The 25,720-nt window shown below is 48.5% G+C and overlaps 1 protein-coding gene across 1 annotated transcript in view; it reads right to left on the bottom strand.

Moving 5' to 3' along the window:
- MYBPC3 (myosin binding protein C3) overlaps positions 1 to 25,239 on the bottom strand; it is a 423,360-nt gene extending 398,121 nt beyond the window's left edge. Inside the window, exon 1 of the mRNA XM_085646556.1 lies at positions 25,077 to 25,239. Coding sequence (XP_085502682.1) covers positions 25,077 to 25,101 — 25 coding nt within the window. The 5' untranslated portion in view covers positions 25,102 to 25,239. The remainder of the gene's footprint in view (positions 1 to 25,076) is intronic.
- Between the last annotated feature and the right edge of the window lie 481 nt (positions 25,240 to 25,720).

The following is a 25,720-nucleotide window of genomic DNA, read 5'->3' as shown; positions in this document are numbered from 1 at the left end:
AGGATATATATCAAAAATACTTTATATAGAATAATCAGGCTTAGCACAAGACCAAATGACGTTTAAACAGTCCACAATACTTATTTTCAAAGAGTTCTTGGTTTTAGCGTACTTTTACAGTTCTGTGCGCATCGTCCCTCTTTGTACGCGTTGTACGCGGTAGACACAGGCTTTGGGACGGGTCGTACCCGCACTGCAGGCGCTTCAGGTGAAGCGTACGCCCTACGGCGTGAACGGGCACAGTACCTTGATGCTTGGTGAGTTCGTCACGGACAATGCCTTGGCAGCAGGCGGATAGTACGGTGCGAAGTCCTCCGGGCGGCGCGTACTACGGTACGGGAGACCTTGGGCGTGCGCGGCTCAGGGGACGGGGCAAGAGTACGGTCCGTACTGCCAGACGTTCGGGTACGTGACGTACCGGGATCACTGGGCTTCACTTTGGCTGCTGAGAGAGGCGAACAGTACGCTCCGGACGGGAGACGCACGTGACCACCACACGTACCACGGCCTTTCCCAAAGCAGGGGAGAGGCGCGTACGGTGATAGTACGGTCCGTAGGGGGGTGCGAGCTGGTACGGTGATGTCCTTTCGTTACGGTGCGAGCTACGGCTCGTAGGGGCGATAACTCGTGTTGCTCGTGCTGGTAGTACCTTCCTTCACGGTGCGAGCTACGGCTCGTAGAGGGGCCACAGACGCGTTGTTCGTGCTGGACAGCGGGATATCAGCTCACAGGGAGTACGCCGCGATCAGCGAGGCGTACACAGCAGTTGAAGCGAAGATGTGAGGAAAACGGTCCGTTTTCCCAGGCGATTCCACGGCGGTGAAGTCCACTATTCCTGGGACTTCGTTCAAGCTCACTCACAAGCCCTTGGAGATCTTCAGCACAAGTTAGATAAAAGTCTCTTTAGTCTTTGTTCCTCTTCTTCAGCAGCAAGGCAACCACTGCAGGCCAATCCCCCAGGTCAGGGACAGTACTCCTCCATGCAGCTTTTCCAGTTCCTTCAGGTCGGACAGAGGTTTCTTCTTGGCAGGACAGGATCTAATTTCGTGGGAGCAGGGCTCCTACTTTTATACAGCAATTCTTTTGTTCTGCCAGGCCAGGGGGGCCCTTGCCTAGTCCAGTCCGGTTTCTGAGCACTTTGTTTACGCTCCACAGGGGGCGGAGCCAGCATTGTGGTGGCAGAGCACAACCCTATTCAGAGTCCAGGTGTACTCCTCCCACCCATCTAGATGTCAATCTTCCTATTCACCACCAGGCTACCTAGCCCTGCCCATCTGGGTTTCCCCAGCCCTGTCACTCACACAAGCCAGACAGCAGATACACATCACACAGAGGCGGGCTGAAATGGTTAGGCAAGCAAAGCCAACTTTCTAAAAGTGGCAATTGCAAACGCAGTATAATAAAATAACCCTAACTAAAAGATGTACCTTATTATTCTGAGTTCAGGCATACTAAACTCGATTTTCTACCACGTTCCCTGGGTCTGTTAGGATCATAGGATGTAACAATCTTAACAGCCCATTCTGGCCTATGAAAACAGGGTAGCCTTACAAAAGTGAAAAACGAAAATGGCTGTCATTCACTATTAGGACATGCCACACACATCAGGGCTTGTCCTACCTTATGCTTACAATGCACCCTGTCCTTGGGCCTGCCATAGGGGTGACTAATATGAAGTTAAGGGAAGGTTTAAGGACTGGCAAGAGTGTGCACTTGCCCAGTCAGCATGTCAGACTGCGCGCAGGTTCTGCAATGGCAGACCTAGACACATTTTACCAGGCCGCTTCTGTGGGTGGCACAACCAGTGCTGCGAGCCCACCAGCGGCATTTGTATTTACACGCCCTGGCACTCCTGGTGCACTTTATGGGGGTCTGATAGTAAACCAAATAAGCCAATCATGGAATCCAACCAACATATACATTTTACATAGGGAGCACTTGCACTGTGGCACTGGTTGGCAGTGGCACAGTGCTCTGAATGGCCAACACCATAAAAACACATGAGGCACAGCGACAAAAAGTGGAAGGGAGACTCACGCCAAGGTGCCAGGTCTAACATGCAACTATTGAGACCAGGGGTGTGCAAACTTTAGACCCTCACAACAGGGGTGTGCGACCTTTACAACCTTACACTGGGGGGTGCAACTACTTCAACCAAGCACCTGGGGTGTGCAAACTTTACAATCGAAGGGCCCGATTCACAGAACTAACTTAAGACAAAATCCTAAACTTACTACTTTTGGTATTCACAGAAGTTAGGATTTTGTCTTAAGACAAACTTAAGACAAACTTAAGACAGACTTAAGACAAACTTAAGACAGACTTAAGACAGACTTAAGACAGACTTAAGACAAACTTAAGACAGACTTAAGTTAGGATTTTGTCTTAAGTTTGTCTTAAGTTTGTCTTAAGTCTGTCTTAAGTCTGTCTTAAGTCTGTCTTAAGTTTGTCTTAAGTTTGTCTTAAGTTTTTCTTAAGTTTGTCTTAAGTCTGTCTTAAGTTTGTCTTAAGTCAAACTTAGGACAAAATCCTAACTTCTGTGAATACCATAAGTAGTAAGTTTAGGATTTTGTCTTAAGTTAGTTCTGTGAATCAGGCCCAATGACTCTAAATGTACAGTCTGTAGCTACCTGAACATCTGGGTTGGACATGTGCTGGACACCCCCTACCCAAACCCTAGAGGCCCCAGTGCACCCCTTACCCAAGTCTTCCAACCACCCTGTCTGGCCACGTGCTATGAGGTGTGTCTAGACCGTCCAATCAGGATCCTCTCCTACCTGTTCAGTCGGAGTCTTCTCTTAGCTGTACAATCAGGGCAGCCTTTTACCCGTCCAATCAGTATCCGCCCTGACCAGTACAATAAATGCAGTCCTTAACTGCCCCCCAATCAGTAAACAGCACCTGTCCAACTAGTACCTCACTCTTCTGCACAATGAGTGAGGCCTGGCTTTCTAGTCAGTACATTCTTCCACCTGTCCACTCTGTACTGCTGTCACACGTCCAATCAGCAGGCTTCTCTGTTAGGGGTGGGTGGAATTTGCTTAGTCGCGCTATGGAAAGCTCCACAAAATGGTAAAAAATCTCAGCGAGCACGCAAAAGTTCAGCGAACATGCGGAATTTCTTGTTCTGCCCGTTCACGGTGCTGTTTTCCTGTTCGCGAACACTGTGTGCGTGCTCATGGAGCAATATCTCGCAGACACGCAATTTGAAAGCGCGAACAAGCAAAAAAGTCCGCTAAGCCGCGGATCGCGTAATTTTTGGCAATCCCGCGTTCTCCGTGGAATGCGAAATTACCCAAATTTCACGAGTGGAACGGAATTTACTGCCCAGGCCTACTCTCTCTACATCTTTCCTCCTGTCCAATCAGTACGTCCCTCAGATCTTATCTGTACAATAAATACATGCATTAATCTATTCCATCAGTGCACGAACCTTCACCTGTGAGATCAGTACACCTGCTCACCTGTACAGTGAATGCACGTAGCAGTCCATTCTATCAGTACTCAAGCCCTCACCTGCCCGATCAGTACACGTGCTCACCTGTACAATCTATTCCATTAGTACTTGAGACCTAACTTGCCCGATCAGTACACGTGCACACCTGTACAGTGAGTGCATGCGGCAGTCTATTCCATCAGTACTCAAGCCCTCACCTGCTCAATCAGTACACGTGAACACCTGTACAGTGAGTGCACGCGGCAGTCTATTCCATCAGTACTCAAGCCCTCAGCTGCTCGATCAGTACACATGCTCATCTGTACAATCTATTCCATCAGTACACGAGCCCTCACCTGCCCTATCAGTACACATGCCCACCTGTATAATCTATTCCATCAGTACTCAAGCCCTCACCTGTCTGATCAGTACACATGCTCACCTGTACAATCTATTCCATTAGTACTTGAGACCTCACTTGCCCGATCAGTACACGTGCGCACCTGTACAGTGAGTGCACGCGGCAGTCTATTCCATCAGTACTCAAGCCCTCACCTACTCAATCAGTACACGTGAACACCTGTACAGTGAGTGCACGCTGCAGTCTATTCCATCAGTACTCAAGCCCTCAGCTGCTCAATCAGTACACATGCTCATCTGTACAATCTATTCCATCAGTACACGAGCCCTCACCTGCCCTATCAGTACACATGCTCACCTGTATAATCTATTCCATCATTACTCAAGCCCTCACCTGCCCTCACCTGCTCGATCAGTACACGTGCTCACCTTTACAATCTATTCCATCAGTACAGAAGCTCTCACATGCCCTATCAGTACACATGCTCACCTGTACAATCTTTTCCATCAGTACTTGAGCCCTCACCTGCCCGATCAGTACACATGCTCACCTGTACAATCGATTCCATCAGTACTCAAGCCCTCACCTGCCCGATCAGTACACATGCTCACCTGTACAATCTATTCCATTAGTACTTGAGACCTCACTTGCCCGATCAGTACACGTGCACACCTGTACAATCTATTCCATCAGTACACAAGCCCTCACCTGTCTGATCAGTACACGTGCACACCTGTACAATCTATTCCATCAGTACTCGAGCCCTCACCTGTATGATCAATACACGTGCTCACCTGTACGATCTATTCCATCAGTACTCGAGCCCCTTACCTGTCTGATCAGTACACATGCTCATCTGTACAATCTATTCCATCAGTACTCGAGCCCTCACCTGCCCTATCAGTACACATGCTCACCTGTACAATCTATTCCATCAGTACTCGAGCCCTCACCTATCTGATCACCACACGTGCTCACCTGTACAATCTATTCCATCAGTACTCAAGCCCTCTCCTGTGCGGTCAGTACACGTGCTCACCTGTACAATCTATTCCATCAGTACTCGAGCCCTCACATGTGCGGTCAGTATACATGCTCACCGGTACAATCTATTCCATCAGTAATCGAGCCCTCACCTCTCCGATCAGTACACATGCTCACCTGTACAATCTATCCATCAGTACTCGAGCCCTCACCTGTATGATCAATACACGTGCTCACCTGTACGATCTATTCCATCAGTACTCGAGCCCCTTACCTGTCCGATCAGTACACATGCTAATCTGTACAATCTATTCCATCAGTACTCAAGCCCTCACCTGTCTGATCAGTACACATGCTCACCTGTACAATCTATTCCATCAGTACTCGAGCCCTCACCTGTATGATCAGTACACGTGCTCACCTGTACAATCTATTCCATCAGTACACAAGCCCTCACCTGCCCTATCAGTACACAGGCTTACCTGTACAATCTATTCCATCAGTACTCAAGCCCTCACCTACCCTATCAGTACACATGCTCACCTGTACAATATATTCCATCAGTACTCAAGCCCTCACCTGCCCGATCAGTACACATGCTCACCTGTACAATCTATTCCATCAGTACGCCAGCCCTCACCTGTCTGATCAGTACACGTGCACACCTGTACAATCTATTCCATCAGTACTCGAGCCCTCACCTGTATGATCAATACACGTGCTCACCTGTACGATCTATTCCATCAGTACTCGAGCCCCTTACCTGCCCTATCAGTACACATGCTCACCTGTACAATCTATTCCATCAGTACTCGAGCCCTCACCTATCTGATCACCACACGTGCTCACCTGTACAATCTATTCCATCAGTACTCAAGCCCTCACCTGTGCGGTCAGTACACGTGCTCACCTGTACACTCTATTCCATCAGTACTCGAGCCCTCACATGTGCGGTCAGTATACATGCTCACCGGTACAATCTATTCCATCAGTACTCGAGCCCTCACCTGTATGATCAATACACGTGCTCACCTGTACGATCTATTCCATCAGTACTCGAGCCCCTTACCTGTCCGATCAGTACACATGCTAATCTGTACAATCTATTCCATCAGTACTCGAGCCCTCACCTGTCTGATCAGCACACATGCTCACCTGTACAATCTATTCCATCAGTACTCGAGCCCTCACCTGTATGATCAGTACACGTGCTCACCTGTACAATCTATTCCATCAGTACTTGAGTCCTCACCTGTCTGATCAGTACACATGCTCGCCTTTACAATCTATTCCATCAGTACTCGAGCCCCTTACCTGTCTGATCAGTACACATGCTCATCTGTACAATCTATTCCATCAGTACTCGAGCCCTCACCTGTATGATCAGTACACGTGCTCACCTGTACAATCTATTCCATCAGTACACAAGCCCTCACCTGCCCTATCAGTACACATGCTCACCTGTACAATCTATTCCATCAGTACTCAAGCCCTCACCTACCCTATCAGTACACATGCTCACCTGTACAATCTATTCCATCAGTACTCGAGCCTTCAACTGCCCGATCAGTACACATGCTCACCTGTACAATCTATTCCATCAGTACTCGAGCCCTCACCTGTGCGGTCAGTACACGTGCACACCTGTACAGTCTATTCCATCAGTACTCGAGCCCTCACCTCTCCGATCAGTACACGTGCACACCTGTACAATCTATCCATCAGTACTCGAGCCCTCACCTGTATTATTAATACACGTGCTCACCTGTACGATCTATTCCATCAGTAATCAAGCCCCTTACCTGTCCGATCAGTACACATGCTCATCTCTACAATCTATTACATCAGTACTCGAGCCCCTTACCTGTCTGATCAGTACACGTGCACACCTGTACAATCTATCCATCAGTACTCGAGCCCTCACCTGTATGATCAATACACGTGCTCACCTGTACAATCTATTCCATCAGTACTCGAGCCTCTTACCTGTCCGATCAGTACACATGCTCATCTGTACAATCTATTCTATCAGTACTCGAGCCCCTTACCTGTCTGATCAGTACACGTGCTCACCTGTACAGTGAAAGCAGACCTCAAAGGTCCTATATGCAGGTCTACACCTTTCCGAGGAGTACATGCCCTGAACTGCCCAGCCCTAGCTTTATTTTTCTATCCAATCAGCGCCCGCACTGACTTGTAAAATAGTTATTAGCTGACCAATCTGTACTGTCTCCACCTGTTCAGTCCAGGCATGCACCCCTGCCCAATCTGGACACATCCAGTACAGTCCTGGCCTGTCCATCCAGTACAGGCTGCACCCTGTCCCAGCAGTACACGCACCCACCTGTCCTATCCGTACTGTTCTCTCTGACCCATCATGTACACTCCTGGCCTGTCCAGCCAGTACTGTCTGTTCCCTGTCCCAGCAGTACACGCACTCACCTGTCCTACCTGTACTGTCCTCTCTGACACACCCAGTACACTCCTGGCCTGTCCTGCCAGTATCTCACTAACAACCGTCCCATTCGTACATGCCTCATCAGGGGTGGTAAGCGCTCTATAAAGACTTGCCCTCTCCTCTCATCTGTACTGTCCGCATCGATCTATTTAGTACACTTCCGACTTGTCCAATCAGTACTGTCCTGTCTCATCCATCATGTACACTCCGGACCTGTTCAGCCAGTACAGCTGTCACCACCTGTCCTGCAGTACACGCACCCAACTGCCCTATCAGTACTGTCCTCTCTGACCCATCATGTACACTCCTGGCCTGTCCAGCCAGTACAGGCTGTCCCCTGTCCCAGCAGTACACGCACCCACCTGTCCTATCTGTACTGTCCTCTCTGACCCATCATGTACACTCCTGGCCTGTCCAGCCAGTACTGTCTGTCCCCTGTCCCAGCAGTACACGCACTCAACTGTCCTACCTGTACTGTCCTCTCTGACACACCCAGTACACTCCTGGCCTGTCCTGCCAGTATCTCAGTGACAACTGTCCCATTCGTACATGCCTCGTTAGGGGAAGTAAGCGCTCTATAAAGACTTGCCCTCTCCTCTCATCTGTACTGTCCGCATTGATCTATTTAGTACACTTCCGACTTGTCCAATCAGTACTGTCCTGTCTCATCCGTCCCGTACACTCCGGACCTGTCCAGCCAGTACAGCTGTCACCTGTCCTGCAGTACACGCACCCACCTGTCCTATCCGTACTGTCCTCTCATTTGACTTGAGGGACACCTAGCAACGACTAGTTGAACTGCAGATTGATGTAATAATTTCAATGCTTTTGCATTTGACTCGTGAGGGACACCTAGTAACGACTAGTTGAACTGCAGCTCTTTGTAGAATTATTTTGATATTGGACACTATAATATTCACTGCCCACTGCTAATCTCGTCCCATAATGCTTTGCAGGGCCTTTGGTTGGGATTGTATTTTTGCCCATAAATGTGCTTGGCGTGGTCCTAAGAGGATGGGACCATAGCTGAATCGTTCAGCATGATATGCTCTTTGTGTTCAAGGCATCTGCTTGGTCCTCCCCCTAAGTTAGGGGGGGGCCCAAAATCATCACCTCTCTCATTGCCTGATATTATTCATTGTCAAGGTTCACTTTTATGGATTGGTTATGTGCTTTTTAGCATGTAAAATTGCTTTATCAAAGCATTAGTGGGTGCAGTTTAGCAGCTGACTCTGGTACGTACATTAAATTCAGCTAAAACAGTAAAAGGGATTTAATGCCCTGAGTCTTTAGATACCTCCAACCTCAGTCGTCCCAATCAGAAATTAGCAGGGCTGCAGTGCCAACCTGTAAATCTGTAGTTGCCAATGGGGCTATAAGACACTCACAATAAAAACAACAATGGTGAGTTTTTACTGTTAGAACTAACCCCGGGTGGAGATGGCGTAGTGCCACTACGCGGAGGTCCATGGAATTGGTAAAAAACTCGGTGGAACTCCGCTCCGCCACCCGCCCCCACTCCCCTAATATATATATATTTTTAAATGTATTTAGAAATAAAATAAACACACTTACGTGTAATGTGTCGTCCCCGGGCTGCCCTCCTCCTCCTACTCGCCGTATCTCTCCTGCAAGCCCCCTACTTTGGATGTACATCTTGCGAGAACTGCGCGATGAGGAGGAGGGCAGCCGGGGGACGCTGCAGTACAGGTAAGTGTGTTTATTTCTTTTTAAATTGATTTTAAAAATGTTATTATTGGGGGGTGGAGGCAGGGGCCTATTTAGCAGGCGGGGGTGGCTAACTCCGCTCCACTGCGGAGAAGGAGTTTTGCCCTCTAGTATACTCCGCGTTCTCAGCGGAGCGGGCAAATCTCCACACGCTTCGCTGGCGGAGCAAAGTTCCCTGCCTGCCCTTAGTTAGAACATGTAAATCCCATGTTCTATGTTTTAATATGCTCTCAACTCCAGGTACGCCGCCCTGGCAGCGGGGGCACAATCTGCCCTTGCACCTCTCAAGGCAGCCCTGCACTCAGGGCACAGGTATATCACCACCTCAGGAGCATGTGGGACAGCAGCCCACCACCCCAGGACCGCCTCTGCTGCCCACACACCCAGGAATGAAAGCTGACACTATGCTGCCTGGCATACCAAGCCCTCCAACTTACAAGCCTCCTTATCCAGCCAAACACCTACCCATCCCCGGGGACCTCAGACAGGAACACCTTTAGATTCAGAACATCTCTGGTCCAGAAGTGATGACTTCCTGGGCAGAGCCTGGGCTGGAACTCTCATACCAGGGTGACCCCCCTTTGCCTTCACTTCTCTTCCTCTCTTCTAAGAATACATTCTAAAATTACATTCTAAGATTACATTCTAGGTCACGACCTAAGTTACATGCTTCTACCGTAAAAATGTGAAGGGGCGGGGATCTGAGTCATTCTTTGCCACTGTCTTAAATCGATGTGTTTGTTCCATAATTTTACAACTCTGGAAATGTCAAGTTATAAGTAAGAGGCCCTGACAATTCTGGTGCAAGACCGTAGAATAGGACTGTAAATATATATAGTGTCATGTGATCAAGGCCCGAGTGGGGGCTGAAACGCGTCATGTCGGACAGGCTTGATGAAGATTCAATAAATTAAAACTTGATTGGCACCGATTTCTGGGTCCGTTCTCCGTCTTTTTCCAAAAGGCAGCAACAAAGACGATTTTACCTTATATATATATATATATATATATATATATATATATATATATTATCTACTGGCGGTCGCCAGTAGATAGTTATAGTTAGCACCCTGTTTCCGTAGGAAATCCGCAACATTCTATTTGGAATAACTTTGGCGCCGGTCGACGAATCCTCGCAAAATTTTCAAAACTAATGGGGCGCTACGCTCCGCTCCTACCCTGAAAGTCTCGGGGGGATTCGTCAAGCGGGGGCTGAGAAAAAAGGGGGGTCCCAAAACGCGTTTTCCCCATGCATTTTTCCATAGGACCTTTAGACACAGCTACAGCCCGAACGGCTGAACAGAATTATGTGAAATTTGGCAGAGAGGTAGTCCTCAGGTCAGGGATGTGCCTTTTGCAGGTCTTGTGTAAATCTGTTCAGTATTTCCTTAGAAAATAGCAGTTAAATCAATATATATATCTGTGAGCGCGCTCCGTGCGCTTACCGTAAGCTTACCGTACGCGCACGGTGCCGTGCGCGAGCGCGATTCTGATTGGTTGTTAGATCAAAGTAAACATTTGAATCGGTCGAAATCAGGAAGTGTCGGCCGCCATTTTGTCTCTCGCAGTCTGAGGGGGTGTAAAACAAAGGTGGATAACGTGAAAAGGGGGCAGGCTGGACAGTTCCTGACCCCCTAGCCTTTGTCAGGGGGTCTCAGAAGGACCCCCAAGGGCAAAAAAGTAATTTAAATTTTTTAATAAAAATCGCCGAATGCGCGCAGCGTACACGCACGGCGTAAACGGAGAAATTCCGCGAAATTCGCGTAATTACGCGTACCGTGCGCGCACGGTAAAAAAAAAAATTAAAAAAGGAAAGCTTAAAAAAAAAAAAAAATATTGTGAGGTAAGGTTGGCTCTTAAAAGAGCCGTTGGGTTCATAGAGGGATGGAGGAAAGAAAGAATGGGAATATTATGAGCGTCTACAAACGTGCTGGTCTATCTTATTGTTAATAAGGGGAACACTGGTCTCCCCAAAAACAATAAGACCACAACACGTTATACACCTCATTACAACCCTCCCAAATCGAGGGTTAACGTCCAGAGGAGCAGAAGAAAGTGATGCTCCCACCTCAGAGGAAGGGCTCAGCTGAGCTGCCGATGATGTACTCGGCTGAGCTTCTGAGGCTGGGCTCTGGTGACTTACTGAAGAGTTTTCTCCAGTATGTCGAGCAAAGGTCCTGGGATGTTTATCCCTAAGGTGTCTCATCATAGAGTGATTTCCAAAGGAATACTTTTTCCTAGGATTTCCTCTTGATAAAACACGGTCACAAATTGAGCAAGTGACCAGTGCAGCATTGACCTTTTTCTCCCCCTCTGGAAAAGTAAAATACTCCCATACAAAAGAATTCTTCTGTTTCCTCCTTCTCTGGATGATGGTGGTGCTGCTAGCCTCACTCTCAGAAGAGGTCTGCTGTTCTGCCATTGTATCCCAAAGACAATTCAGCTCCTGCTCCTAGAGAATCACAAGCAGTAATGAGGGGAATGGGTGTGGTGTGGGAAGTTTCTGGAACTGAAAGTAGTTTCAACCAATGAAAAGTGTTCTTTCAAGCAGTAATGAGGGGAATGGGTGTTGTGTGGGAAGTTTCTGGAACTGAAAGTAATTTCAACCAATGAAAAGTGTTCTTTGTGGATCACATGACCTACCGTGCGCGCTCCGTAAGCTTACGGTACGCGCTCGTAAACAAGTACGCATGCGCAAACGTGACGCTTACGGAGCGCTTACGGAGCGCGTACGTAAGATGCACTCGCGCATGCGCATTACACGCCCCTGCGTAACCGCGACGTTGCTTCCGCGTGTACGCGTACGTCACGCACGTATCACATAAGCGCGCTGTACTTATGACGTGCGGAGCGCGTAGTGTCAGCTTACCGTACGCGTATCCTATTACGTACGCGCACCGTACTTATGACGTACGGAGCGCGTACCGTCAGCTTACCGTACGCGCACGTAAAAAAATGCATAAAAAAAAAAAAACCTTTCCATAATGCAGGATATAGTACATATATTATTTTATACATAGGTTTACAAAAAATCTCAAAAAAAAATTTGCATTTAAAAAATCGTAGAAATTCACTGAAAAAACCATGGGTTTCACACACGTTATAGTTAGGAATTAGCATTTTAAAAACCTTGCAAATTCAGTGAAAAAACCATAGGTTTCACACATGTTATAGTTAGCTATACATTTCACTCGTAAAAAACCAATGAAATTCCCCCGTTATAGTTAGTGCAGGCAACTATAACTCCCGCGACTGCAATCCTCTGTTGATGCTAATACTGTATCTTTAGCTATACATATATTACAAATATTTATTTTTTATAAACACACATATGTCATCAGTGATGTAATATCTGACATCATCAGCAGAGGATTGCGGTCGCGTGAGTTATAGTTGCCTGCACTAACTATAACGGGGGAATTTCATTGGTTTTTTACGAGTGAAATGTACAGCTAACTATAACATGTGTGAAACCTATGGTTTTTTCACTGAATTTGCAAGGTTTTTAAAATGCTAATTCGTAACTAGAACGTGTGTGAAACCCATGGTTTTTTCAGTGAATATATATATATATATATATATGTGTATATATATATATATATATTGGTAAACAACGTTTACCACAAAACTTTTTCCCCGCAGGTAATTACAACGCGGTCATTACAACGGCCGGGTTGTAATTCCGCATACCATTACTCCGCAAGTCGGAACAACGACTTGCGGAGGGGGGGAGAAGGTGTTGGATTTAAAATCCAACACCTTCCCTACTGTCCGCACAGACTGGAGTTGGAATAGTAAATTATACTATTCCAACATTCAACGCCCCCGCTCCGCAAGTCGCTGTTACGACTTGCTGGGTAATGGTATGCGGAATTACAACGGGTCGTTGTAACAACCTCATTGTAATTACCTGCAGGGAAAAGACTGCATGATAAAGAGGTATATTCATATATATTCACTGAATAAAACACAGGTTTCAGGGACGTTATAGTGAGTTAGAAATTTCACTCGTACAAAATCAGAGAAATGTGGCCATTATAGTTAGTTTAGCTAACTATAACTGCACCCCCGCAATGCACTGCTGATGATGTCACATATAATAATAATAACAATAATCCACATTTATAAAGTGCAAACAATCACCCGTAAGGGTCTCGAGGCGCTGGGGGCCGTCAAGAAGATTTAGCAAGCCATTGCTCAGAGTCACATGGTGCTGGGCTAATCTGCTGCCGGCGCCGGGGATCGAACCGTGATCCCCAGATTACATAGTCAGTCACCCTGGCCGCAGCACCACACTTCTTCCCGTAATACATCATTCATGACATGGTCAGTGACATCATTGTGAAATCACTGATGACATCTCAAATGACATCACGGATGACATCACTGATGACATCATCCAGTGACTGTGTGTTTCTGTAAAGTTTAAATATGTTTTATATATATGAATAGGCCAAGGTGTATTGAAGAATGAGTGGGTGTATGAGTGTCTGAATGGATGATTTAGTAGGTGCGTGATTAAACGTGTCATACTGAATGCATGGGTTAGTGACTGTGTGAATGTTCCTATCAGTCTTTCAGTTGGCTGCATGGGTTGGTGAGAAGCTACATGCATGTCTATATGGGTTATTGATTGGTTGCATCAGTATCTGTATGGGTGCCTGAGTATCTTTGCGGGTGGGTGGGGGGTGTGACTCTGCATAGATGTGTGAGTGGGTGATCCACTGGGTGTTTGAGTTCAAGAGTGCATCTGTGAAGGGCTCTATGGCTGGGTGAGTGTGTGTATGGGTATGTTGGTGAGTGAATGGATGTCTCAGTGGTAAATCTATGAGTAACTATATATGTGAAAGCCAGAATATGTGAGTGTTGGAGTATATATTATTGTCTTTGGAAATAATCCCCATGTCTGGACCCCTGACTGTTGGCCAGCAGACCTGGGCAACAGCCCCTCCCCTTCGCCGAAAGCTAAGAACTTGGGAGTAACTATTGACTGCAGATTGACATTCTGTGATCATATAAGCACCGTGGTATCTGCCTGGTTCCTGTGGTTACGAATTTTAAGGAAAATTAAACCTTACCTTTCAGAAGGTAATTTCAGGACGGTGGTTACGGTGCTTGGTATGTCAAGATTGGATTACTGTAATGGCATTCATTTGAATGCCCGTAAACATCTGGTCAACGGGCTGCAGATGGCTCAAAACGCGGCTGCTAGGCTGTTGTCTGGCATCCCTAAATTTGTCTTGGTGAAAAAAGAATTAACTAGGTTTCATTGGCTTCCCGTGAAGCATAGGGTATGTTTTAAGGCCCTATGCACAGTTTTTAAGGCCCTCAATGGGATAGGTCCACAACACTTGGAGGACAAGCTCAAGTGGTATGTCCCCAGTAGGACCCTTCTGGCCTCTGGAGCGAAAAAGGTCCTGACGCCCTTTGTTAAAAAGGCCAGCTGGGGTGGTAGGAGCTTTATTGCATGTGCATCTAATGCCTGGAATGATCTGCCTTTCCACTTGAGAAATGCCTCCAGTCTTCTTCTTTTTAGGAAAGGTCTGAAGACCTGGCTATTTACCCAATGACCTCCTCCCTCTTCCGGCTAGGCAGTACATAGCACCAGGACATCCCAGGGTAACCGCTGCGCTCTACAAATTTTATTAACATAACATATATAGATGACTATATGTGAGAGTAAGTGATGGTGAGAGTGGCTGTATGGATGAGCGTTTGATTGTATCAGTGATTGTATAAGAGACTAAGTATGTGTTAGTATCTGTATGAATAAGTGAGGTGGTGTGTGTATAACTGTAAAGGTGAGTAAATGGGAATGTGATTGATTCTTTGCATGACTGACTAGGTGTGTGAGTAACTATGGATGAGTGGTGGTGTGAGTGTCTATATAGGTGTATGAGTGCATATGATAGTGCTGTATTGATGAGTGACTGCATGTATGAGTGACTGTATGGGTAAATGAGTGGATGTTTGTATAGACCTAGGAATCAGTGAGTGGGTATGTAGTAACTGGTATTGGTGTGTCTATGTTTTCGAAAATGGTAGTCTGTATTTTAGAGTGGGTGTATCAAAGGTTATATTAGGGTGTGAGGAGGTGCATCAGATTATCACGTGGATGATGTCATCAGTGATGACATTTGAGATGTCATCAGTGATGTCACTGACCATGTCATGAATTATGTAATATGCGACGTCATCAGCAGTGCATTGCGGGGCGTGAGTTATAGTTAGCTGAACTAACTATAACAGCCGAATTTCTCTGGTTTTGTACGAGGGAATTTCAAAGGTTTTTTAAATGCTAATTTCTAACTATAACATCCCTGAAACCTGTGTTTTTTTCAGTGAATTTCAAAGGTTTTTTAAATGCTAATTTCTAACTATAACGTCCCTGAACCCTATGTTTTTTTAGTGAATTTCTAAGGTTATTTTAAATGAAAAATTCTAACTATGCCTGCAAAGGTAGGACATGTGCCGAAAGAGGAAGAAAGGCGCAGAAAGAAGCAAGAGAAATGCAGAAAGAGGCAGCAGAAGTCCAGAAAGAGGAAGAAAGGTGCAGAAAGAAGCAAGAGATATGCAGAAAGAACCAACAGAGATGCAGAAAGAGGCCTTGTTGCAAAGTAATCCTGTGCCCTGGGCACCCCCCAACTTTCTTCTGACGTGTACTGGTGGTAACTGACTCTGACTGACCCTGGGCTCTGCCTAACCAGACCCGGAGCCAGTGCTATGCTGAAAGACACTTAAAATACAGTGAAAACACCTACATACACTGGGGTACACTATGGGTTGGGGTATCCCTGTGATTGGCATGACCTCTCCTGTAAGGCCCAAGTATATAGTAGGGCAGGGGGATTAAAATTACCTCTAAGACCTATTACATTACAAATGCTTTTTTAAATGGTAGTCACATTTGCAGAGTGGTGGAGAAAGGGGGCTGGGCCTCCAACCAGCGCTCAGAAATTCCGCTGCGTAGGACTTCCAGGAGGCACCAGGAGGGCTACTTGGCCACCAAAGTCCCTCAGGAGTAAAGTGGACTTCATCCCCCAACCAGTACTGTGCCAGGAGTTGCGTTTGCAGAGTGGTGGAAAAAGGTGCTCGTGCCCTCCAAAGACCTCTCAGTAATCCCACTGCGTGGGTCTTACTGGAGGTAACAGGAGGGGTAGTTGACCCCCAAGGTTCACCTTGAGGGCCAACCCCCAACTATTTCCTCCACTAACTCCCTCACAGCAGGATTACTAAGTTCTCATAGCAGGCCACACCCCCTTTCCCCACTACTGTGCAAACGCACTTCCTGGTGCACTCTTGGATGAGGATTTAAGTCCTCTTCGCTGCTGGGGGCCCTTAGGGGCCAACTAGCCTACCTGATACCTCCAGTATGCCCCCGATATTGGATTGCTGAAAGGTGTCCACAGGCCACGCTCCCTCTCTCCACCACTCTGCAACCACATCTCCTGGCATGCTCTGGTTTGGGGTTTAAGCCTCCTTGTATCCTGAGGGTCCCTAGGGGCCAACTAGCCCACCAGGTACCTCCAATAAGCCCCACACAGCTGGATTGCTGAGAGTGGTCTGAGGACATTCTCCCTTTTTACACCACTCTGCCAACACGCCTCCTGCCGCACTGCTGGTGGGGCAATGAGGTCTTCTTGTGTCCTGAAGACCTCATGACACCAGAGGACCTTATCACCCCACAAGCTGGCCCCCAGGACCCACAGGAATGAAGGGAACTTAATCCCCAAATTAGAACACGCCAGGGGGGCACGTTTGCAGAGTCATGCAGGGAGGGGGCGGGGCCTCCGGCGATGTTGCCGGTTTCTTTTTTATTTTTTTATTTTATGGAATGGGGGCCCCGTGGCCCCCCTTCCCTTGGCCACTTCTGGCCCCTGGTACCCCACCCCCGGGGCCTGGCCTCATGTTGGGGACCGTGGGGGGAGCCCCAATGCCCCCACGGTCCCTGCCGGCTCCCCGCCTCCTGCGGGAGCCGTCATTGCTTTTGGGCAGGGGGAGCTCTACCAGTTGATGTGGCCAGCAGGGACTCTCAGGTGATGTAGTCAGCAATGAGTCCAGCAGTGACTCTCCTCATTGATTTGGCCAGCGGAACTCTACCAGTTGATGTGGCCAGCAGGGACTCTCGTAGTTGATGAGGAATAAAGGGACTCTCCCAGGTGATGTGGCCAGCATGGACTCTCGTAGGGGATGTGGCCAGCGGGGACTCTCCCAGGTGATGTACCCAGTAGGGACTCTCCCAGGTGATGTGGCCAGCGGGGACTCTCACAGGTGATGTACCCACTAGGAACTCTCTCAGGTGATGTGGCAAGCAGGGGATCTCCCAGAAGATGTGGCCAGCAGAGAGTCTCCCAGGTGATGTGGCCAGCAGGAACTCTCTCAGGTGATGTGGTTAGCAGTAGGATAGGATAGGATATACGTTTTTAAAGCGCTCGATTGCCGTAGCGTCTTGACACTGGTAAGTGTGGAGGTGTTTCAGTCCTAAGCAGGGGCCACATTGAAGCAAACAGACAGGTCTTCAGGACCTTCCTGAAGGATCGATGATTTGGCAAAGATCTCAAGGAAAAGGGCATCTTTTTGCAAAGCCTCGCGGCACAGTTTGAGAAGGTTCTTCCACCCCATCTAACTCTCCTAATCCTGTTCACCTGAAGAGGGCCCAAGGTACTAGATCTTAGGGCACGACCGGGAGTATAGGGCATCAGCATTTTTTGGATATCTTTAGCTCCTCCTCCGAAGATCGCTTTGTGGACCAAGCATAATGCCTTGAATTCCACACGTTGTTGTACAGGGAGCCAGTGTAGAGCTCTACTTCCCGCCGAGGTGGATTGGTCTCTAGGAATGTTCAGAAGCAGTCTCGCGGCGGCATTCTGTAATGACTGTAACCTACTCAGCTGGGCCTTGTTTATCCCCAATAGTAGGGCATTACAGTAGTCAAGCTTGGACAGCAGAAGGGCCACCACCACTGCCTTTCGTAGTTCCTGCGCAATAAAAGGGAAGATCTTTCTCAGAGTCCTTATTAGGAAAAAGCATGACGAGGTAAGGCTATTCACCTGGGCCGAGAAATTAAGCTGACTGTCGAACAGAACACCAAGGTTTCTCACCTTGGACACGGGGCGGGGGCATTCACCAGCCTTCAGGGGCCACCAGGAGTCGTTCCACAGGGATTGCCCCTGACCAAACTCAATGATCTCTGTTTTGTCTGTGTTGATCTTCAGGAAGCTATGGTTCATCCAGGTCATGATTTCAAGAAGACACGTGTGAAATCTAGCGGCTACATCATCTGCCTGGTTGGCTGTCGTGATTATAAGCTGTGAATCATCCGCATAGGACACTAGGGCAAAACCATGCTTCCTGGTGAGTCTGGCCAAAGGGGTGACGTAGATGTTAAACAGTGTGGGGGACAACGCTGATCCCTGAGGGACCCCACAGGGAAGATGGAAACTGTCTGACTGAAGGCCATCCCAATATAGGCTCTGCTCCCTGCCCTCCAGAAACGACGAGAGAAGGGACAGAGCTGGGCCCTCAATACCGACCTCCTGTAGTCTCTGTATTAACACCGTGTGATTCACGGTGTCAAAAGCTGCTGACAGATCTAGCAGGACGAGAATAGCCCTACCCCCTCTGTCCACTATTCCTCGAATCTCCTTGGCTGCTACGAGCAGAGCTGATTCCGTGGAATGCTGTGAGCGAAAGCCATGCTGTGTGGAGTTAGCAAATTGTAGGTATCGAGATAATCCGTCAGTGCCCTGTTTACTGATTTCTCCAGGATTTTAGCTGCTATGGGCAGGGCAGCAATCGGGCGATAGTTCTTGGGTTCAGAGGGGTCTAAGGTGGGTTTCTTCAATATTGGCCTGATCGTAGCTCTCTTCCAACTGGATGGATAGCTACCTGACTCCAACACTTGGTTGATTAGAGGAGCTAATTCCTCTCCGATTCTATTTGCAGCCAGGTGCAAAATCATAGGAGGACAGGGGTCTTTAGGTGAGCCTGATTCTGTAGCAGCAATAAGTTTACATGTTTCTTCCTTTGTGATTGCTGGGAAGTTCATCAGACTGGGATGTATTATACCCTTCTCGACCAGAGGTTGCTCTAGCTTATCTGGGCTCGGGCGAATGTTCAGAAGATCATTGTAAATTAGTTGGACCTTGTGCTGGAAAAATGTGGCTAATTTATTACACTTGTCTTGATCGGGCAGGAACATGTTAGCCTGCTGCGGGTTGGAGAGCAGGGTAACTGTTTTGAAGAGCTCCTTAGTGGAGTTACCTGCTTCCTCAATCTTGGTGGTGTAGAACAGTGAATCCAGCATTGACTCTTGCAGTTAATGTGGCCAGCAGTGACTCTCCCGGGTGATGTGCCCAGCAGTGATTCTCCCATGTGATGCGGCCAGCGGTGGGTCCAGTAGGGACTCTCCCAGGTGATGTGGCCAGCAGGGACTCTCCCAGGTGATGCGGCCAGCAGTGACTCTCCCGGGTGATGTACCCAGCAGTGATTCTCCCATGTGATGCGGCCAGCGGTGGGTCCAGTAGGGACTCTCCCAGGTGATGTGGCCAGCAGGGACTCTCCCAGGTGATGCGGCCAGCAGTGACTCTCCCGGGTGATGTACCCAGTAGTGACTCTCCCATGTGATGTATCCAGCAGTGATTCTACCGGGTGATGTGCCCAGCAGTGATTCTCCCATGTGATGCGGCCAGCGGTGGGTCCAGTAGGGACTCTCCCAGGTGATGTGGCCAGCAGGGACTCTCCCAGGTGATGTGGCCAGCAGTGACTCTCCCGGGTGATGTACCCAGTAGTGACTCTCCCATGTGATGTATCCAGCAGTGATTCTACCGGGTGATGTGCCCAGCAGTGATTCTCCCATGTGATGCGGCCAGCGGTGGGTCCAGTAGGGACTCTCCCAGGTGATGTGGCCAGCAGGGACTCTCCCAGGTGATGTGGCCAGCAGTGACTCTCCCAGGTGATGTACCCAGTAGTGACTCTCCCATGTGATGTATCCAGCAGTGATTCTACCGGGTGATGTGCCCAGCAGTGATTCTCCCATGTGATGCAGCCAGCGGTGGGTCCAGTAGGGACTCTCCCAGGTGATACACCTAGTATATCCCACCCACACCCCAACAGCTGCGGTATGGATGTTTGTGGGTAGAATGATCAAATCACTAGGTAGAAGCCCCCTTTTCGTACCCACCAGCCCCCCACAGCACCACAACCCTTGCTGTGAGCTCCCTTACTGTACATACTCATGACAGTGTGTGAACCCCCCCCCCCCCTCCACACATCGTCCTTCCAGCCGACCTCTCCCCTCTGGCCCCCAAAGCACACGCTTGTGCTGGGCAGCAGAAGGGACTCCTGTGAACCTTAACTTACAGTGAAGTGAATAATCCTGGAAGTGTGGGTAGGACGGGGGCACCTTTTATGAAATACAAAGATTTCACTACAACTTGTATGGAAGAAGAAACCTTCTGCGGAGTTACCCCCACCTCACCCATCCTCGTTCCGTTGCCCTATACCTTTCCCTTCACCCTACAGACTATTCTTACCTCATGGTCTCACTGTATGCCACTTTTCATACCCCTAACCTCTCCTTAGCAACGTACCAACCTCCTTACATCTAATGTACATTCTTACTATATGCCCCTCTTTGTACTTCTAGCCCCCTCTCCTTAGCCACACCCCTCTCCTTATCTCTAAAAGTCCCTTCTGCTTCCCTTCGTGCCTCAAAGCCCCCTATCCTTACCCCATCCTCCTCTACTTACAGTAACACGCGTGTTTACCTTATATCCTTCTTCGTACCTCAATACCCGCTATCCTTACCCCATCCTCCTCTACTTACAGTAACACGCGTGTTTACCTTATATCCTTCTTCGTACCTCAATACCCGCTATCCTTACCCCATTCTCCTCTACTTACAGTAACACGCGTGTTTACCTTATATCCTTCTTCGTACCTCAATACCCCCAATCCTTACCCCATTCTCCTCTACTTACAGTAACACGCTTGTTTACCTTATATCCTTCTTCGTACCTCAATACCCCCAATCCTTACCCCATTCTCCTCTACTTACAGTAACACGCTTGTTTACCTTATATCCTTCTTTGTACCTCAATACCCCCAATCCTTACCCCATTCTCCTCTACTTACAGTAACACGCTTGTTTACCTTATATCCTTCTTCGTACCTCAATACCCCCAATCCTTACCCCATTCTCCTCTACTTACAGTAACACACTTGTTTACCTTATATCCTTCTTCGTACCTCAATACCCCCTATCCTTACCCCATCCTCCTCTACTTACAGTAAAGCTCTTGCTTACCTCAAGCCCTCTCTACATGCCTCCTCCTTGTACCCCAAAGACCCTCTCCTTACCCACATCCCCCTCTCCTTACCTCTAGACTACTTTTGTACCTCATACCTCTCCTCATACCCCTAACCCTCTCTCATTACCCATATACCCCTCACCTTACCCTTAAGGTCCCTTCTAACCTCATGCCTCCTCTTTGTGGCACTCTCTCCTTTCCCACATCTGCTCCCTTTACCTCTAAAAGTCTCTTTTAACCTCAGACCCCTCTTTGTACCTCGTAGCACCCTTTCCTTACCCTGCCCACTCTCCTTACCTCTAAAAGCCCCTTTTAATCTCAGACCCCTCTCCGTACCTCGAAGCACCCTTTCCTTCCCCACACCCACTCTCCTTACCTCTATAAGTCCCCTTTAACCTCAGACCCCTCTTCCTACCTCGAAGCACCCTTTCCTTCCTCACACCCACTCTCCTTACCTTTAAAAGTCTCTTTTAATCTCAGACCCCTCTTCGTACCCTGAAGCACCCTTTCCTTCCCAACACTCACTCTCCTTACCTTTAAAAGTCTCTTTTAATCTCAGACCCCTCTTCGTACCTCGAAGCACCCTTTCCTTCCCCACACTCACTCTCCTTACCTTTAAAAGTCTCTTTTAATCTCAGACCCCTCTTCGTACCTCGAAGCACCCTTTCCTTCCCCATACTCACTCTCCTTACCTCTAAAAGTCTCTTTTAACCTCAGACCCCTCTTCCTACCTCGAAGCACCCTTTCCTTCCCTACACCCACTCTCCTTACCTTTAAAAGTCTCTTTTAATCCAAGACCCCTCTTCGTACCCTGAAGCACCCTTTCCTTCCCAACACTCACTCTCCTTACCTTTAAAAGTCTCTTTTAATCTCAGACCCCTCTTCGTACCTCGAAGCACCCTTTCCTTCCCCACACTCACTCTCCTTACCTTTAAAAGTCTCTTTTAATCTCAGACCCCTCTTCGTACCTCGAAGCACCCTTTCCTTCCCCACACTCACTCTCCTTACCTTTAAAAGTCTCTTTTAATCTCAGACCCCTCTTCGTACCTCGAAGCACCCTTTCCTTCCCCACACTCACTCTCCTTACCTTTAAAAGTCTCTTTTTATCTCAGACCCCTCTTCGTACCTCGAAGCACCCTTTCCTTCCCCATACTCACTCTCCTTACCTCTAAAAGTCTCTTTTAACCTCAGACCCCTCTTCCTACCTCGAAGCACCCTTTCCTTCCCCACACTCACTCTCCTTACCTTTAAAAGTCTCTTTTAATCTCAGACCCCTCTTCGTACCTCGAAGCACCCTTTCCTTCCCCACACTCACTCTCCTTACCTTTAAAAGTCTCTTTTAATCTCAGACCCCTCTTCGTACCTCGAAGCACCCTTTCCTTCCCCACACTCACTCTCCTTACCTCTAAAAGTCTCTTTTAACCTCAGACCCCTCTTCCTACCTCGAAGCACCCTTTCCTTCCCCACACTCACTCTCCTTACCTCTAAAACTCTCTTTTAACCTCAGACCCCTCTTCCTACCTCGAAGCACCCTTTCCATACCCACACCCGCTCTCCTTGCCTCTAAAGTTCCTTTGTAACCTCATGCCCCTCTTCACACTTCGAAGCCCCCCTCTCCATACCCCAGGCCACTTCACATTACAGTAATGCGCCTCCTTAACTTAGGGGTACGTCATTTCAATGAAAAACGATTTCATGGAATAGCATTACTGAAAAAAGCATTTCCCTGAAACTGTTGCATGGAAATGTTCAGAATGGACCAGTTGCTATTTCATAGGAACCAATTCATAGAAAGTCTTTTTGTTGAAAGTTGGCTTCTGCAGGCACATTTGTGAAGGGGTAAATGCGATGGTCGCAGGTCTTTCTTTCAGAAACAGTTTAGTCAGAGGTATTTATTTCAGTGCTTTACAAGGGGCATTATTTCCGATTCATATATTTTACAAACAAAACAATGGCTTGGGGTGCTTTTAATTTGCTGACCCCTCACCCCCCTTAAACACATCCACCCTTGATGCCTCACAACCCATGAGCACCACCAATCCCTGCCCCCTAATAATCCCACCCCAAACCCTTCTCTACAACTAAACTGCACCCATGCCTGACCTTTCAAGTACACCCACCCCTGACCTCTAAACCACACTGAGCCTCGAACCCTCAAAGGCCCACCCATCCTTTACCCCTTAAAACTCCTCACCACACTCAAACTCCACCCCTCCCTGAACCCCAAAAACATCCCCTCACCACCCCTAAATTCTACTCATCCATACATTTTAGGAAACCCTTTCTACATCTAAACTCCACCCATCTTTGAATCTTAAAACCCCTCACCACCCTAAACGCCACCAAGTCCTGAAGCCTAAAAGCTCTTCCCCATCCCTGACGTCTACATATAACTGAACCTTAAAACCGTCCCCAGCCCTAAACTCCGCCAATCAATGAACCCTGAAGACTTCCCCACCACACATAAACTCCACCCATTCCTGATACTTAAAAAAAACCCTCTCCACCCCTAAGCTCTATCCATCCCTGGACCCTAAAAACCCTTTCTTTTGCTCAACTCCACTCATTTCTGAGACCCAAAACCCCTCATCGCCCCTAAATATTACTCCTCCCTGAAATGAAAAACCTCTTTTAATGCTATTTTACATTTTCCTTAAAATTATCTTTCCTTTAAAATATTTCCTTTAATTGTTGACTTAATTATATTTCCTTAAAAAGTTCTTTCCTTAAAATTGTTTTTCCATAATTTGTTTCCTCCAATGTAGTTTCTCGGTTTTCGCTTTTCAAACTTCAACCCCTCTAACTCGACCTCCCTCCTTACACCAATGACCCCTCTCCCTACCCGACCACCCTCATTACACACTCCAACCCTTCTCCTTACCTCATCCCCTCTTCTAACCCACACACTCTCTCTCCTTAGCCCGTGCTCTGTTCTAAATCTGGTACCCCCTCCCCTTACCCCGTGCTCTGTTCTAACCTTCGTACCCCCTCCTCTTACCCCGTGCTCTAACCTCGCAACCCCTCTCCTTACCCCATGCTCTGTTCTAACCTTCGTACCCCCTCTCCTTACCCCGTGCTCTGTTCTGAACCTGGTACCCCCTCCCCTTACCCCGTGCTCTGTTCTAACCTTCGTACCCCCTCTCCTTACCCCGTGCTCTGTTCTGAACCTGGTACCCCCTCCCCTTACCCCGTGCTCTGTTCTGAACCTGGTACCCCCTCCCCTTACCCCGTGCTCTGTTCTGAACCTGGTACCCCCTCCCCTTACCCCGTGCTCTGTTCTAACCTTCGTACCCCCTCTCCTTACCCCTGCTCTGTTCTAACCTTCGTACCCCCTCCTCTTACCCCGTGCTCTAACCTCGCAACCCCTCTCCTTACCCCGTGCTCTGTTCTAACCTTCGTACCCCCTCTCCTTACCCCGTGCTCTGTTCTAACCTTCGTACCCCCTCTCCTTACCCCGTGCTCTGTTCTAACCTTCGTACCCCCTCTCCTTACCCCTGCTCTGTTCTAACCTTCGTACCCCCTCTCCTTACCCCGTGCTCTGTTCTAACCTTCGTACCCCCTCTCCTTACCCCGTGCTCTGTTCTAACCTTCGTACCCCCTCTCCTTACCCCTGCTCTGTTCTAACCTTCGTACCCCCTCTCCTTACCCCGTGCTCTGTTCTAACCTTCGTACCCCCTCTCCTTACCCCTGCTCTGTTCTAACCTTCGTACCCCCTCCCCTTACCCCGTGCTCTGTTCTAACCCTCGTACCCCTCTCCTCACCCCGTGCTCCGTTCTAACCCTCTGGCATCGTCCCTACCTGCTTTCTTTGCAGGCTCCGGCATCCTGGCCGTGAGTCAGAGGGAGACCAGCACCTCTGGAGGGTACAGCACAGTAGCACCCCTGGGCACGGACAGCACAGCAGCACCCTGGCACCCTCCAAACAGCAGCACCCCTGGCACCCTGCGCACAGCAGCCCAGAATGAGCTCCAAGGGACTGATGACCCCTTAAGGACAGACAGACAGAGGGACGGGCAGCCCCTCCCCTGAGCTGCCTGTCAGCACCGCCACCTTATCAGCAGCAGGGGGCACTTGACAGGCGTTATCAACGGGGATAAATATAGCAGAGAGCAGGGCAGAGAGAGCCCCCCTCGCCCCCAGGTCTGGCTGCTCCCGGAGCAAAGGTGCAAGAAGGCAGACTGGTGCCACACTGCACAGCCGCTGTGTGTACAAACTGCACAGCCGCTGTGTGTACACGCTGCACAGACCCTGTGTGTCTGTGTGTACAAACTGCACAGCCGCTGTGTGTCTGTGTGTACAAACTGCACAGCCGCTGTGTGTCTGTGTGTACAAACTGCACAGCCACTGTGTGCCAGTGTGAACAAACTGCACAGCCGCTGTGTGTACAAGCTGCACAGACCCTGTGTGTACAAACTGCACAGCCGCTGTGTGTACAAGCTGCAC

Source organism: Triturus cristatus, chromosome 3_1 (assembly GCF_964204655.1).
Source record: "Triturus cristatus chromosome 3_1, aTriCri1.1, whole genome shotgun sequence".
Classification (NCBI taxonomy): domain Eukaryota; kingdom Metazoa; phylum Chordata; class Amphibia; order Caudata; family Salamandridae; genus Triturus; species Triturus cristatus.
Note: the sequence above shows the minus strand (reverse complement) of the source record. Positions and strands in the feature narration are given on the sequence as shown.